The sequence below is a fragment of the Halichoerus grypus genome, chromosome 2, assembly GCF_964656455.1.
Source record: "Halichoerus grypus chromosome 2, mHalGry1.hap1.1, whole genome shotgun sequence".
Taxonomy (NCBI): domain Eukaryota; kingdom Metazoa; phylum Chordata; class Mammalia; order Carnivora; family Phocidae; genus Halichoerus; species Halichoerus grypus.
In genome coordinates, this window is record NC_135713.1 from 45,136,445 (window position 1) to 45,149,259 (window position 12,815).

The 12,815-nt window shown below is 50.2% G+C and overlaps 1 protein-coding gene and 1 long non-coding RNA gene across 22 annotated transcripts in view; one reads left to right on the forward strand and one right to left on the reverse strand.

The window, feature by feature from the left end:
* LOC144381083 (uncharacterized) overlaps positions 1-12,815 on the reverse strand; it is a 912,868-nt gene that overhangs the window by 740,761 nt on the left and 159,292 nt on the right. The gene's annotated exons all lie outside the window — the stretch shown is intronic.
* GALNT10 (polypeptide N-acetylgalactosaminyltransferase 10) overlaps positions 1-12,815 on the forward strand; it is a 217,656-nt gene that overhangs the window by 195,810 nt on the left and 9,031 nt on the right. Inside the window, exons 8-10 of the mRNA XM_036114243.2 lie at positions 3,157-3,264; positions 8,240-8,461; positions 11,582-11,698. Of these exons, the coding sequence (XP_035970136.1) occupies positions 3,157-3,264; positions 8,240-8,461; positions 11,582-11,698 (447 nt within the window). The remainder of the gene's footprint in view (positions 1-3,156; positions 3,265-8,239; positions 8,462-11,581; positions 11,699-12,815) is intronic.

Sequence of the window (12,815 nt, forward strand, 5' to 3'; positions counted from 1 at the left end):
CAGCAAAGAGAAGGATTTGGAGATTGATTGTTGTCTACATAAAGGAAGGTTCCCTGCCAGGCAGAGCTGGAGACGCATCCTCGTTAGCTAATGCGAGCTTAATATGGAGTCCGGGGAGCTGGAGGCCGGCCTAGTCAACTGCCCAGGAGACGGTCAAAAATAGAGCGGGGTAAGGTATCTCCCGCCTGCTCAGTGCCACTCTGCCTCCCGAAAGGCAGGGGCAGCCCAGCGCCGAGCTGGGCAATATCCACCAGACAAAAGCATCACTTCCACATCAGTCATTTTGTATAAAGGAAGAGTTATTGTTATGGGATGCTGGCGCCTGATCAATATCTCCTGCTTTGAAAATAAACTTCTTGGCTTGGCCTTGACATTAATCTACCATCAGGAGCCCATTATCTCAAGACCAATGTTCTGTTCTATTGACTTGCTCAATTTTTTTTTTCTCCCCCAAGATCAGACTATAATTGCATTTCTCCAGGCAGCACTTCGACTAATTGCCGCCCCGTGCATACATATCCCCTTGCAGGAACCCTGGGTGCAGTACATCCGGGGTGGTTGGAGACAGTGGCTGCGGAGAGTAATGAGGGACTGAGGACGCCCAGGTGCATGAGGTGGAAAAGCAGCCCTTCTAGAGCCTGTGAAATAATTAAGACATGAAGCCAGATCCCCACTATGCCATTGAGCCGTACAAGCTGAAAAATACTCTTTTGCACAGAATCAGGGTTGCAGATGTTCCCACTCCTGCTCCTCATTCATAAACAAGGGAACAGGGGAATGACATTAATAATGATGCCCCGAGGGGCGCCTGGAGGGCTCAGTCGGTTGAGTAACCGACTCTTGATCTCAGGTCTTGATCTCAGGGTCATGAGTTCAAGCCCTGCATTGGGCTCCGCACTGGGTGTGGAGCCCATTTTAAATAAATATATATATGTAACGTCCCAAGTACAGTTGAGTCCTACCATGACCACAGCGTCCACAAAACCGAAGCATGACTGCCTCTATCTGCAAGAGCCTCCCAGGCCCTCCCTGCGCCCTAGCCCATTCTGCACCCCACAGGCAGAGTCATCTTGGTAAAATAGAAATTGGATTATATTGTCACCCTCACTAAACACTTTTGCTGAAGACTCCTTGTTTTGCACTGTGAGACCCTCATGATTGTCCCTACTCACCTCTCTGACCTCCCCTCCGATCTCTGCTTCTGCTCCAGGCCTCTGGCTTTCTCTATTCAGTGATTAAGCCAAGCCTCGCCCTACCCCAGGGCCTTTTCACTTGCTCCTCTCTCCACCTGTTCTCTCACCCCTTGGATCTTTATGTTACTTTTACCTTCTCATTATTTAAGTCTCGTGTCTAATATTCCCTTCGAAGTGAGGATTTCCCTGACCGGTATAACGGAACCTCTCATAGATCCATAGATCCATACAGTGAGTCTGGCCTTGCTTTGGCTTCCTTATAGCACACATCACTATCTGAAACTGCCTTTGTGTTAGTTATCTACCGCCACAGGAAAAGAACACCCCATACCTCCAATATCCCCTCCTAAAGCCGCAGTGAAAGTATGGCAAGGTTTGTGTGGCTCAGGCAGTTAGTAGTGGCTTAGCCGGACAGTTCTGCTCGGGTCTGTCACGAGGCTGCAGTCAAGGTGTCGGCCAGGACCACCGGCATGTGAGGTATAGACTGGGATTGGAGGATCCCTTTCTCAGAGGCTCGCTCACCTGGTTGGCCCATTCACACGATAAGCAGGAGGCCTCAGCTCCTCACCACCCGACCTCTCCACAGAGCTGCCTGAGTGACCTCACGGCATGGCAGCTGGGGGCCCCAAAGCAAGTGGTCCCGAAGGAAGGCAGAAGCCACGGTGTCTTTTATGACCTTCATTTCTGCACTTTTCTGTTGGTTACACGGGTCCATCCTCACGGGACACATTTGGGAGGGAACTGCCTAAAGGTGCAAATACCAGAAGGCAAGGCTCACTGGGGGCCATCCTGGAGCTGGGCACCATAGTCACCGTCCATGAGAGCAAGGGCCTTGGCAGACTCACCACTGTATGTGCCCAGCACAATGCTTAGCATGTAGCGCATACTCCATACATATTAGTCAAATGTCTGAATGAATCATTGTGGCGCGTGTCACTACTGTGACCGTGTGCCAAGCCTTGTGCTAAGTAAGCGCCTCACATGTGATATCTCATCCCCAAGGCCCACTTAATGTAATCCTCCACAGGTGAGGAAACTGAATCTCAGAGAAGTTAAGTACCTTGATCAAAGTCACAAACCTGGTAAGTGGCTGAGCTAGGATTTGAAGCCAGGACTGCTGAGGAGGGTCTGTTTACCCTGGGCCCCGCAGTGGGTGTGAGTCAGCATACTTAGGAAGAATTCCCAAATTGCCATCAGACCAACATGCATCAAGCTCAGGAGCTCTTTGTGATGCCAGCTCTGTAGGGAAACACGAGGAGAAACTTGGGATTCCCCTCCGCAGTGATAACAGCTGCGGGGCTTAGGGAGCCAGACTGCAGAGAAGTCGGGGCAGGGAGGCTGCTGTCTCTGCTCAGGGTGACCCAGCAGGAGGCTTAGAGATCTCGGAGGAAACTCCAGAACCTGAGGCCACAGTCAGTAAATATACAGAGCCTGTGTGCCATCTCTTCCCCTCTCATACCTGTGGCAGACATCACTAAGCGATCCCCGCGGTCTTTCCCACTGACCCCCATTGCCACCTTAGAATTCTCAACACAGCTGTCCGCGCACTTGCACTTGCTCGGCTGGAGTCAGCTGAAGCGGGGTTTAAATTCTGGCTCTGCCACTCACTAACCTGCGACCTTAGACAAGCCTCTTAGCTTCTCTGAGCCTCGGTTTCTTCTTCTGTAAAGTGGAGCTCCGTTACTACCCGCTTTATAGGGTTTCTGATGAGGCTTACATGCGGTTGTGCGTGGGAGCTTGTACCATAGCGTTTGGCAACAAGAAGGCACTCAATGCTGTCAGCTATTTAAAACCACTGCTGGTACTACTGTGGTTTCCTCCTCGCTCTGTGAATGGGGGCTTTAGCAGACAGTCCAAGCTGATGCTTTCAGTGAATGCATGGAAGGAGGCGACGGTGACCTTTGGGGGCAATGGTGAATGAGAGGCAGAAATATCATCTTCTCTCTCCTTTCCCGCCCTGCAGGTGTGGATGTGTGGGGGCCGCATGGAGGACATCCCCTGCTCCAGGGTGGGCCATATCTACCGGAAGTATGTACCCTACAAGGTTCCCGCCGGAGTCAGCCTGGCCCGGGTAAGGTGGTGGCTCCCCTGGATGGGGAGGCGGGAGGGGGCTGGGCCCATCAGCACAGCAGAGACCTCCTGAGATACCTGAATCTCCAAGCCAAGTGACTCAGGTGTGAGGATGTGCGTGCCACCACTCCCCCCAACTCTCTAGGTGAAATCCAATTTAAAATAACTTACTTAAAGCCCTGCTTAACCACCCATTCCCTGTGACCTTAAGAGCCTTAACTCCTCTGAGCCTGTGTTTCCTCTTTTGTTCAAAGGAAGCTAATTTTTCACAACTCTTAGCATTGCCAGAGAATTAAGGAGATGGCACAGTTTCCCCAAGTGTGACAGACAAGATGATTTTAGGTGCCAGACATAGGAACATTTTTATTTACATGTGTTTAAATTAATGTGCATTAGAAATTAATATGTATTAGTGTAGCTAACTTTTAGATACAGCTAACTGTATCTAAACAGATCTGATTACTTAGGATAAAGCTGAAGTAGGTGCAAAGTTAGACCAGCAGTGATTTAAAGAAACCTGTTAGATAAATATTAATACAGGTGGAGTGGTGTGTTGGGGAAAGCCTGAGGCAAGGCACTTCAAAGTTCCTGGCAGGAGGGTGGCCAATAAATGTCAGTGTCTTTCTCTTACCCCCCCCCCCGCCCCCTCCCCCACTTTCACTGCCAAAAATTCTGTGTCAAACTATTTCATTACCTTAAGATGGTTTGTATTAATCATTGCTTGAATTAAATTGGCCACTGGCTACACATAGAACTCTGTTAGCCAGAGGCTTGTTTTGGGGTTGGTTTTGTTTTTTGTATTAATGATCTTCCCCTAAACCTTGAATTTTAAAATATTAAGTGTCTTGAGGAAAAAAAAAATCAAGGTTACCACAAGAGAAAAATGGGGCGGGGGAGGGCCCCAGAAGGTAAAGAGGGCCGCAGAGAGGTTTGTGGGAAGCTGGAAAGGTAACCAGGTAACCGGCACAGCTGTGCCTGGTGGAGACCCCTCCCGACAGAGACACTCCGCGGGAGCCTGTTTGGCATCAGTCCAGACAGCTTCCTTCGGCCCTGCCACCGCGTTCCCCTCCCATATCACCCGACAGTGGATGCCGTGCAGAACTGTAGGCCCGGGGTCACGAAGAGCCCCGGTCCTGCAAGTTACACGGAAGACTGGGCGGCTCCACCAGGCAGCGGGAGCCCGCGCTCCATCCATGGGTGGGAGCTGAGCTCGGGAGGCGGCCAGGGCTGCTTTGGGCCCCGCGTTGAAGAAAAAGAGAGCCAGCAGTGCCCTCTAGTGGTAGAAGATTACAACGACAGCCAGGCACCGGCCCTCGGCGCTTCGGACAGCCCATCCGACGCGGGGGCGCGGCCGGTTCTAGACTCAGCAAGAGAGGTAGGAATCAGGTTTCTTCTGAGATCCTGTTGGCAAGCCCCGAGAAAGACGCCAGACGGGAAGACAGCGCAAAGTCGCTCAGTAAGCCCAAGAGCGCGCGCGACTCTCAACTACTGGGAGTGGTGGGACCGTGGGGACACCGCTGACCCCTCAGCAGGATCGTTTCCAAAGCAGCCTTTTCTTCTCTGGTCATTTATAAGACCCACCTGGTTAAAAGGCACCACGACCTCCTGTTTATTGAACCACAGATGAATTCAATGGATAATAGCTAACTGTAGTAACACATAAAAACTTCCTGTGAGCTAGGCTTCATGCAAAGCATCTTACATATCTATCGAACTTAATTCTCATATGCTTTTAATCCCCGTCTGAGAGATGAGGAAAGTGAAATGTGGAGACATTAACTAACTAGAATTCAAACCCACTTAGGTCTGAGCAGTGCCTGGCACAGAGCAATTGTCCCTTAAACAGTGGTTGCTGTTGTTAGTGTTAATGTCACCATCTGTTAACAAGACTGGGAAGTTTATTTCAATGTCTTCTCTCAATTCCGTGTTTAAACATTTTAATGTCTTTTTCAACTGTCAGTATCTTATCAGTCTCCTGGTGACTTTAAACCAGTTAACAATCAGAGGGGCACCCCACGTAGGTTTACAGGACCACAAAGATGCCTGAATCAAGCTCCCCTGGATTTTTATCATAGTATCTAACTACTCTCATTGAGTTGCAGATCATATTGTAAATGTTTGCTTCTTGTTTTAACAGCCAAATCCTTCTAGAGCATTATCTCCTAGAAGATCATTTTGATAGATTTGAGGAGAGGTTGTCTAAAAGTCCTAAAAGAGCCACATAAAGAGAGAAACCTCAGTCTTACTAAAGTTGTCAGATTCCAGGACAAACAGCTAGAGAGCAGTGAAGTGGCAATTGAAGAAGGATGAGCTAACCAGCAGCTCGCCTACCTCAAGAACAAGTAGCCAGTCTTAGTTTGTTTACTAAATTTATTAAAAATCCTTCTTGTCTCTGCCCCGGGAAAGGGATCTTAGAGAAAGAAGTAACAGAAACCCATTCAAACTCGCCAAAAAAAAAAAAAAAAAATGGCCTCTTATTCCAAGGATCTGGGCAAATCTCTAATGCAAGCACAAGAAGAGCAGAGCAGCTTCCAGCAGGACTGGGACCTGGAACTAGGGAGGTGTCAGGGAGACGGATGAGAGGAGCACGCAGCCTCCTAAAATCCCAGAGTCCTTTGTGTGACTCTAGCAAGGGGAGATGTAATAGAAGTAAATGTAAAGTCCTTTACTTTGGTCAAAACAGTCAACTGGGGGCGCCTGGATGGCTCAGTTGGTTAAGCGACTGCCTTCGGCTCAGGTCATGATCCTGGAGTCCCGGGATCGAGTCCCGCATCGGGCTCCCTGCTCGGCAGGGAGTCTGCTTCTCCCTCTGACCCTCCTCCCTCTCATGCTCTCTGTCTCTCATTCTCTCTCTCTCAAATAAATAAATAAAATCTTTAAAAAAAAAAGTCAACTGTACAAAAGTTCAAAATCTGGGAGAGGCATGTCTAAAAAGTGCAATATTCATTAAAATAGTAATTTAAGGATCAATTAAAATATTGTGTGATTTGATCCTTTTATCATCACACTGGTGAATTTGGTCAGATTGGCCACTTTAGCCTGTGGTTGGAGAAAAAACTGTAGCAGTTCCTCAGCATCCCTGTGGCATGAGCAAATTAGTGTGCCAAAGGACCTGGGTGGGCAGACTGGAAAAAGAAGAGTCTTCAGGTGTGCAGGCTTTTTTAGGCTTTCAGCTTCCTTGGGGCACAATTTTAAATTAAGCCCAGCCTTTGCCGTGTAGGGGCCTGGCAGGTATAACACTGTTCCTTAATTACTTCTAACCCACTGTCAACCTCTTCAGCGCTCAGAAAGAATGAGGCATTGGCAAGGAAATTTAATGGCTTCCTAGTCCCAAACTCAAGAGTCAGCACAATGGAGGAGTTGGTGAATTTTGCCTTTGGCATGGAGCCCCCCCCCTCCTGCTGGCTTCCTTCCTCTTTGCTCAGGAGTCAGCAAACTGCTTTGTGTGGCCCATGAGCTAAGAATGACTTCTACATTTTTAAATAGGGTGAAAAGATGAAAGAAGAATATTTTGTGATACATGAAAATCAAATTTCAATGTCCATAAAGTTTTATTGGAATATCACCACACCCATTCATTTACATAATGTGTAGAGCTCCTTTATAACTACCTCAGAGTTGAGACCATATGGTCTGCAAAGCCTCAAATATTTACAATCTCACCCTTTACAAAAAACGCTTGTCGACCCCTGCCTTGCCTTCTGCTTCTGGAGCAGTCATTTACACTGAGGTGTGAATGACTGATACAGCTTAAAATGCTAACTCCCTTTTACGCTTCAGAAGAAGATTTGGATTGCAGTGGGGGCAGCCGGGGTGGTGGGGGGGGTGGGGGGGCGACCTTTACGATAGAGATAAAGCCTGGAGAGTTGAATGTTGAGTTGAAAGGCAGATTTCTGACAACAGCCAGGGGTTGGAGGAAGATGTTTTGGAACAGAGAATTTCGCCTGAGCCCTGAAGCTGTGCTCTTCCAGACCAGGCATCTGTGGTTCTCAGCAGGTGGTATGTACACCTACAGATGGAATGAGGAATCTTCCTCCTGGTTACACGGACGAATTCACTTTTCCTCTATCTCCAAATCTACCCACAAACAGGTGGTCTTCCTGCCTGCTGCCCCTACTTGCCAATAATGTGGTTGTCCTTTTTTTATTGATTATCCTTGTGTTTCATAACAAAAGTAGCAGCAACTTTTGCACCTCAAAGGATTATTTAAAATTCCAGCTGCTGCAGCCTTTTGGTTGCAAATTATCATTTGTTTTCACCAGGCAACTTGGTCAGCACTCAGTAGAAAATGACAGAAACCCAACTCACATTGGCATAAGCAGAAAGGGAATTTACCGACTTCAGTGAACGGAAGGTCCAGGGATAGTGCTCACTTCAGGCACGGCCGGGTTCAGGTACTAAAAGGAGGAGTGTGTTCCTCGTCTAGGCCTCAGCTCTGCTTCATTCATTCACCGTTGGTCAGGTTTTCCCCGTGGCCCAGCAGCTCCGGCCTCCATCTCACGCGTCAGACCTTACCCAGCAATCCAAGCAGAAACGGAGCAATTCTTCCCTATAGCTCCAGTAAAATTGCCAAGGCCGCCACCTCTTGATTCTGATTGGCTCGGCGTGGGTCACGTGGTCGCTGCTGGCCAATCCCTATGCCCGTGCTGGTTCCCGTTCGTCAGGCTGGTTCATGTACCTTTTCCTGAAGCCACCTGAGAGGACAGTGAGGCAGAGGAGACAGAAAAAGGGGGTGGAAGATGGCGGGTAAAACACCAGCCATCTTTTATTCAGCCCGTAGTTGTAGAGTCCTAAAACCATGCATAAGTAAGTATAGAAGGCTTTAAAAACACGGTGGGGCTGGGGTCTTTGATGCAACGTAAAATAAGAAGGATTAACCTCAACTTCCAGGACCCTTGCTCCCCTCCCCGCCCCCCCACTCCCTGGCCTCGGCCCCTCGGAGGGCCTGACCCTTCCACCTGCCTGTCGCCCTCCAGAACCTGAAGCGAGTGGCGGAAGTGTGGATGGATGAGTATGCCGAGCACATTTACCAGCGCCGGCCCGAGTACCGCCACCTCTCTGCTGGGGACGTCGCCGCCCAGAAGAAGCTGCGCAGCTCCCTTAACTGCAAGAGTTTCAAGTGGTTTATGACCAAGATTGCTTGGGACCTGCCCAAATTCTACCCGCCCGTGGAGCCCCCCGCCGCAGCTTGGGGGGAGGTGAGTCCGGAGGGCCCGGGCGGCTACATAAGGGGGGCCCAGTGCAAAATGCAGATGCAGCTCTCCTGATTCTACCCTTGTGGTGGTGGGTTTTTTTATTTGCTATTTAATGTTCTAAGTAGGGAAAAATTAAAACCTTAAATTATTAGCAGAAATCTTACCATTCATCTTCATATCCTGCAGTGCCAGTTTTAAATGCAAACAGAAGAGCATTTAACTCATGTGCCAGATGGGTGAAATTTCACAATCTGTATTTCAACCCTTGTGCATGCATATGTATTTCTTACCAGAACAGTGCAAACCCTGCACAGAATTGACTCAGCTGATCTTATTTCACTTGTTGATAATGCGTACTTTCTACCAAGACGCTCTCCCTGCGGCTTGCTGATGAGTGAGTGAGGAAGGGTGGAAGGAAAGCGAACTATGGGCTGTCCTATTCTTCCTTCTGTGCAGTTATCTGCTGCTGGTGAGGGGAGCCGTGGCTGGTCCAGGGCAGTAACATAAGTAAGAGGATACGATAGAACCCATCGGCCCAGAATGCCATGGCCCTCCTTTGTGCAGTCTAGTCCTGGTTGGAAAGGAAAGGGTGGCCTTCAGACCTGCCAGCACCCCACTTAGTCATAGCCGTAACTTGAGTCTTGCCAAACTCCCGTGCATGCGGGACCCCCGGGAGGCTGTGCTTGTGGGCATCACAGATGCTGTACGCAAACACAGGAGAGAGGGACAGCGGATGCACGTGTAGTGTGTCATCAGCTCTGCTTACGCTCGTGCTCCGTTGTCCTATCAGATTTCACTTACAAATTCAAAAATCAGATTACTAAAAATCAAACTATGATGGGACGCCTGGGTGGCTCAGTCGGTTGAGTGTCTGACTCTGGGCTTTGGCTCAGGTCGTGATCTCGGGGTTGTGAGATGGAGCCCCGAGTTGGGCTCTGTGCTCAGCGGGGATTGTGCTTGAGATTCTCACTCTCGCTCTCGCTCTGCACCCCCCTCTCTGAAACAAATAAATAAATCTTAAAAAAAAAAATTCAAGACAGTGATAGCAGAACTTTAAGCCAATGGCAGGCCCTTCTGGCTGAGGGGCCCTGGGCCGCTGCCCATGTCATACACTTAGGAAGCCAGTCCTGCTGGGGGACACAGGCCGTCTTCCAGGGGGAGAAGCACTCCGTCACCAGATTCTGGCTTCTGGGTCTCTGAGCTGAGAGGAACCACTCCCTTATAGATGGATATATTGAGGCTTGGGGCCAATGAGCATAAGAGTTGGATCTCCTTTACTTGTAGGTGACAGAAGTCCAATTTAAAGTGAAAAAGAGAAATGTATTAATTCTCATAGAAATTTTGGGTAGCTGTTGCTTCGGACACACCTGGATCCAGGGACTCAAATGATGTCAGTTTCTTTTTCTCCTGTTTACCTCTGCTTCCTTCTGTGTTAGCCTCATGCTGAGGGTAGCAAGATGGTTGACAAACCGTCAGCTTGGCCAGTCAGCAGAAAGTATAGGCCTCCTTCCCAGTAAAGCCAGCAAAGGTCTTATTCTTGGGTCTGCAGCAGTCCACAGGACAAGCAGGGGTAGGACAGATACTCTGACAGGCCACAGGGTGGACAAGGAGTGGTAGCCCCATAGCATATCAGGGTGTTGGGTGCCTGGGTGGCTCAGTCATTAAGCGTCTGCCTCTGGCTTAGGTCATGGTCCCAGGGTCCTGGGATCAAGCCCCGCATCGGGCTCCCTGCTCGGCAGGAAGCCTGCTTCTCCCTCTCCCACTCCCCCTGCTCGTGTTCCCTCTCTCGCTGTCTGTCAAATAAATAAAATCTTTAAAAAAAAAGGGGGGGGGCGGAAATCGGGGTGTTGTTACCAGAGGAAGGACAGATGCATTTGGGCCAGCAGAAACACCAGGTATGACTTGTTCAACTTCACACAGCAAGTTAGAGGGACCTTAACTGACTAAGCTGTCTGGCCAGCCCTACCCAACACCTGTACAAGGCCGTGTCATGTTGACTTCCCTCATGAAGCTTTTCATTTCTTTGCCATTTTATGGGCTTTCTCCCCTGTATTAGGTCCAGTCCTCTGAGAAACAGACACCAAAAGACTTGTTGGGGGAACACCTGAGAGAAGAAATAAGAAGGGAGCCAGGAGAGGCTGGGAGATTCGCTGTGGGGCTGGTCTGCCCTCTGGGAGGGGGTGAGGGGAGGAGGAAGGGCTGGGACAGGAGGAGTCCCACACTGCAAAGATGCTCTGAGGAAGCTTGAGCCAAGTAACTAAGCCAGATGAGAGGAATCTGGCATCTCCCAGGAACAGGCCTGCTGCAGTGCCCTGCCACCCTCAGATGCTGGCTGGAAGCAGCACACAGGGAGCATGGCCTCCACTCAGACACAGCCGCTGGGCAGTCAGACTCCCTGCAACAGGATAACTGGGTGGCCACCACACGATAACTCACGACCACCACACCTCCAAACCCTCTGTCAAAACCGAGTGCTTCTTTGAGGCAGGAACCCCACGATGTGGCAGGAACTCCAGGATACGGCACCGTCACGGTGGCCATCAGCCAGTGATGCTGGCTAACTGGGAGCAGGGAGGCCTTCGGCTCCCAGCCTGGGGCTCCTCCCACCACACCACACCTGTCTCACTGCAACTCCTGTTGTTCTTGGGATTGAGAACCTTTTGCCATTCACCTGCTCTAGAAGGCAGAGAGTCCAAGACCGTACAGCAAAGATGTCATGTCCTTTTCTAGAGTGGTTTTCAAGGTATGGTCCCTGGATCACCTGGAATGGGAATAAAATTCAATTCCTGGACCTAGTGGATCAAATTCTCTGGGAGGGGAGCCAGGGAGTCCTTTGAATACCGCCCCCCCCCCACCTTTAGGCCTCCCACCACCCCCAGCACCCTGTGACTTTGCATGCTCTAAGACAAAGTAGGCTCTGGAAGAGTTCTTCTCTGTGGACTGAGTATTCCTGTATTGAGAGGCACAGGGCACTTCCCCCAGCCCAGGCCAAGCTTTTTTAAGACCATGCAGAGCCTTCCCCATCTGATGTCTCTGTTGGGTTCCCTCCTTCCACCCCAGCATGGTCCCAGGGGGTTATCTCAAGGTGCTCACTGGTCCCCTCCTTCCTTCTGTCTCTCTCAGATCCACAATGTGGGCACAGGGCTGTGTGCCGACACAAAGCACGGGGCCCTGGGCTCCCCGCTGAGGCTGGAGAGCTGCATCCGGGGCCGCGGGGAGGCTGCCTGGAACAACATGCAGGTAAGGGCCACTCCTCGGGGACCGGCAACCAGCTCCCCTGTGTCGTATGCAGCCTGGAATGCTCACATGGTCAGGTCTGGGAGAGGGAGGCCATGGGTCAATGATGACTGACAAAAGTTAGCCCAGGAGATGAGTTATAAGAGCTTCCTGAACACCTTAGAAAGAGGAATCCTTCACATTGCAATGAAATCACCAATCTGGTCTGTTAGTTGCACAACAGACACTCAGCCTAAATGGCCTTCAACAAAAAGGAGAACATACTGGCTCATGTCGCTGAAAAGCTTAAGTGATGTTCAGTGGGACCCCTCCAGGGTCTCAACTCTGCCTCCTCTCCGTGGGCTTCGTCCTTCACCTGGCTCTTCCCATGTGGTGGCAGATGGGACCACCAGCAACAAAGGCTTCCAATCCCTCCGTGAAAAGGCATGTCCCTTTCCAGAGTTCTAGAAAAGCCCTGGGGCACTCACGTATTGGCTTTCCTGAGCCCATTACAATAGGGATGTGATAGAGTCCTTTTATTGATTATGCCCAGGTCACATGCCCACTCCTGGAGCCCGGGGTGTGGTCAGCCTCACCGAAGGATGGGGAAAAGAGTGGAGAGGGTGGCTTCCCCAGGAGATCATGCCCTAGGGGTGTTATCCAAAGAATGAAGAGTGCAAGCCAGCAGTGCAGGAAAAGGCACCACTCTAAAGAAACTGCATTTAGCTTTCCATGGTCCCCTCCTCTAAGCAATAACCCCCAAACCACACCACATCCACTGAATCTTGGTTCAAGGGTACATTTTTATAGTCTCCTAACTATGGGTTTTTTGGCATTTTGGAAGTGCACACTGATAGAAGCCTACATTGTGGGTCCTCTGCAAAAACAGAACTCAGGAGGGTTGTGTGGCATGCATGCTGAGAAGGAAGAGCACCGCCTCTCCGATGGGCACAGTGCCCAGCCTGACAGTGTCTGCTCCTCCCTCGGAAATCCTTGTTGCTCTCCCTGCTCATTTCTTGATAACAATTCTTATTAGAAGTGGCTCTCCTTCACCGATTCTCCTGAGTTCTCCAAGGCAGCATGTGACTGCTCCCCACATCCACCCCACCCTAGAACCCTAAGAGAGACCAGAAAGAGCACA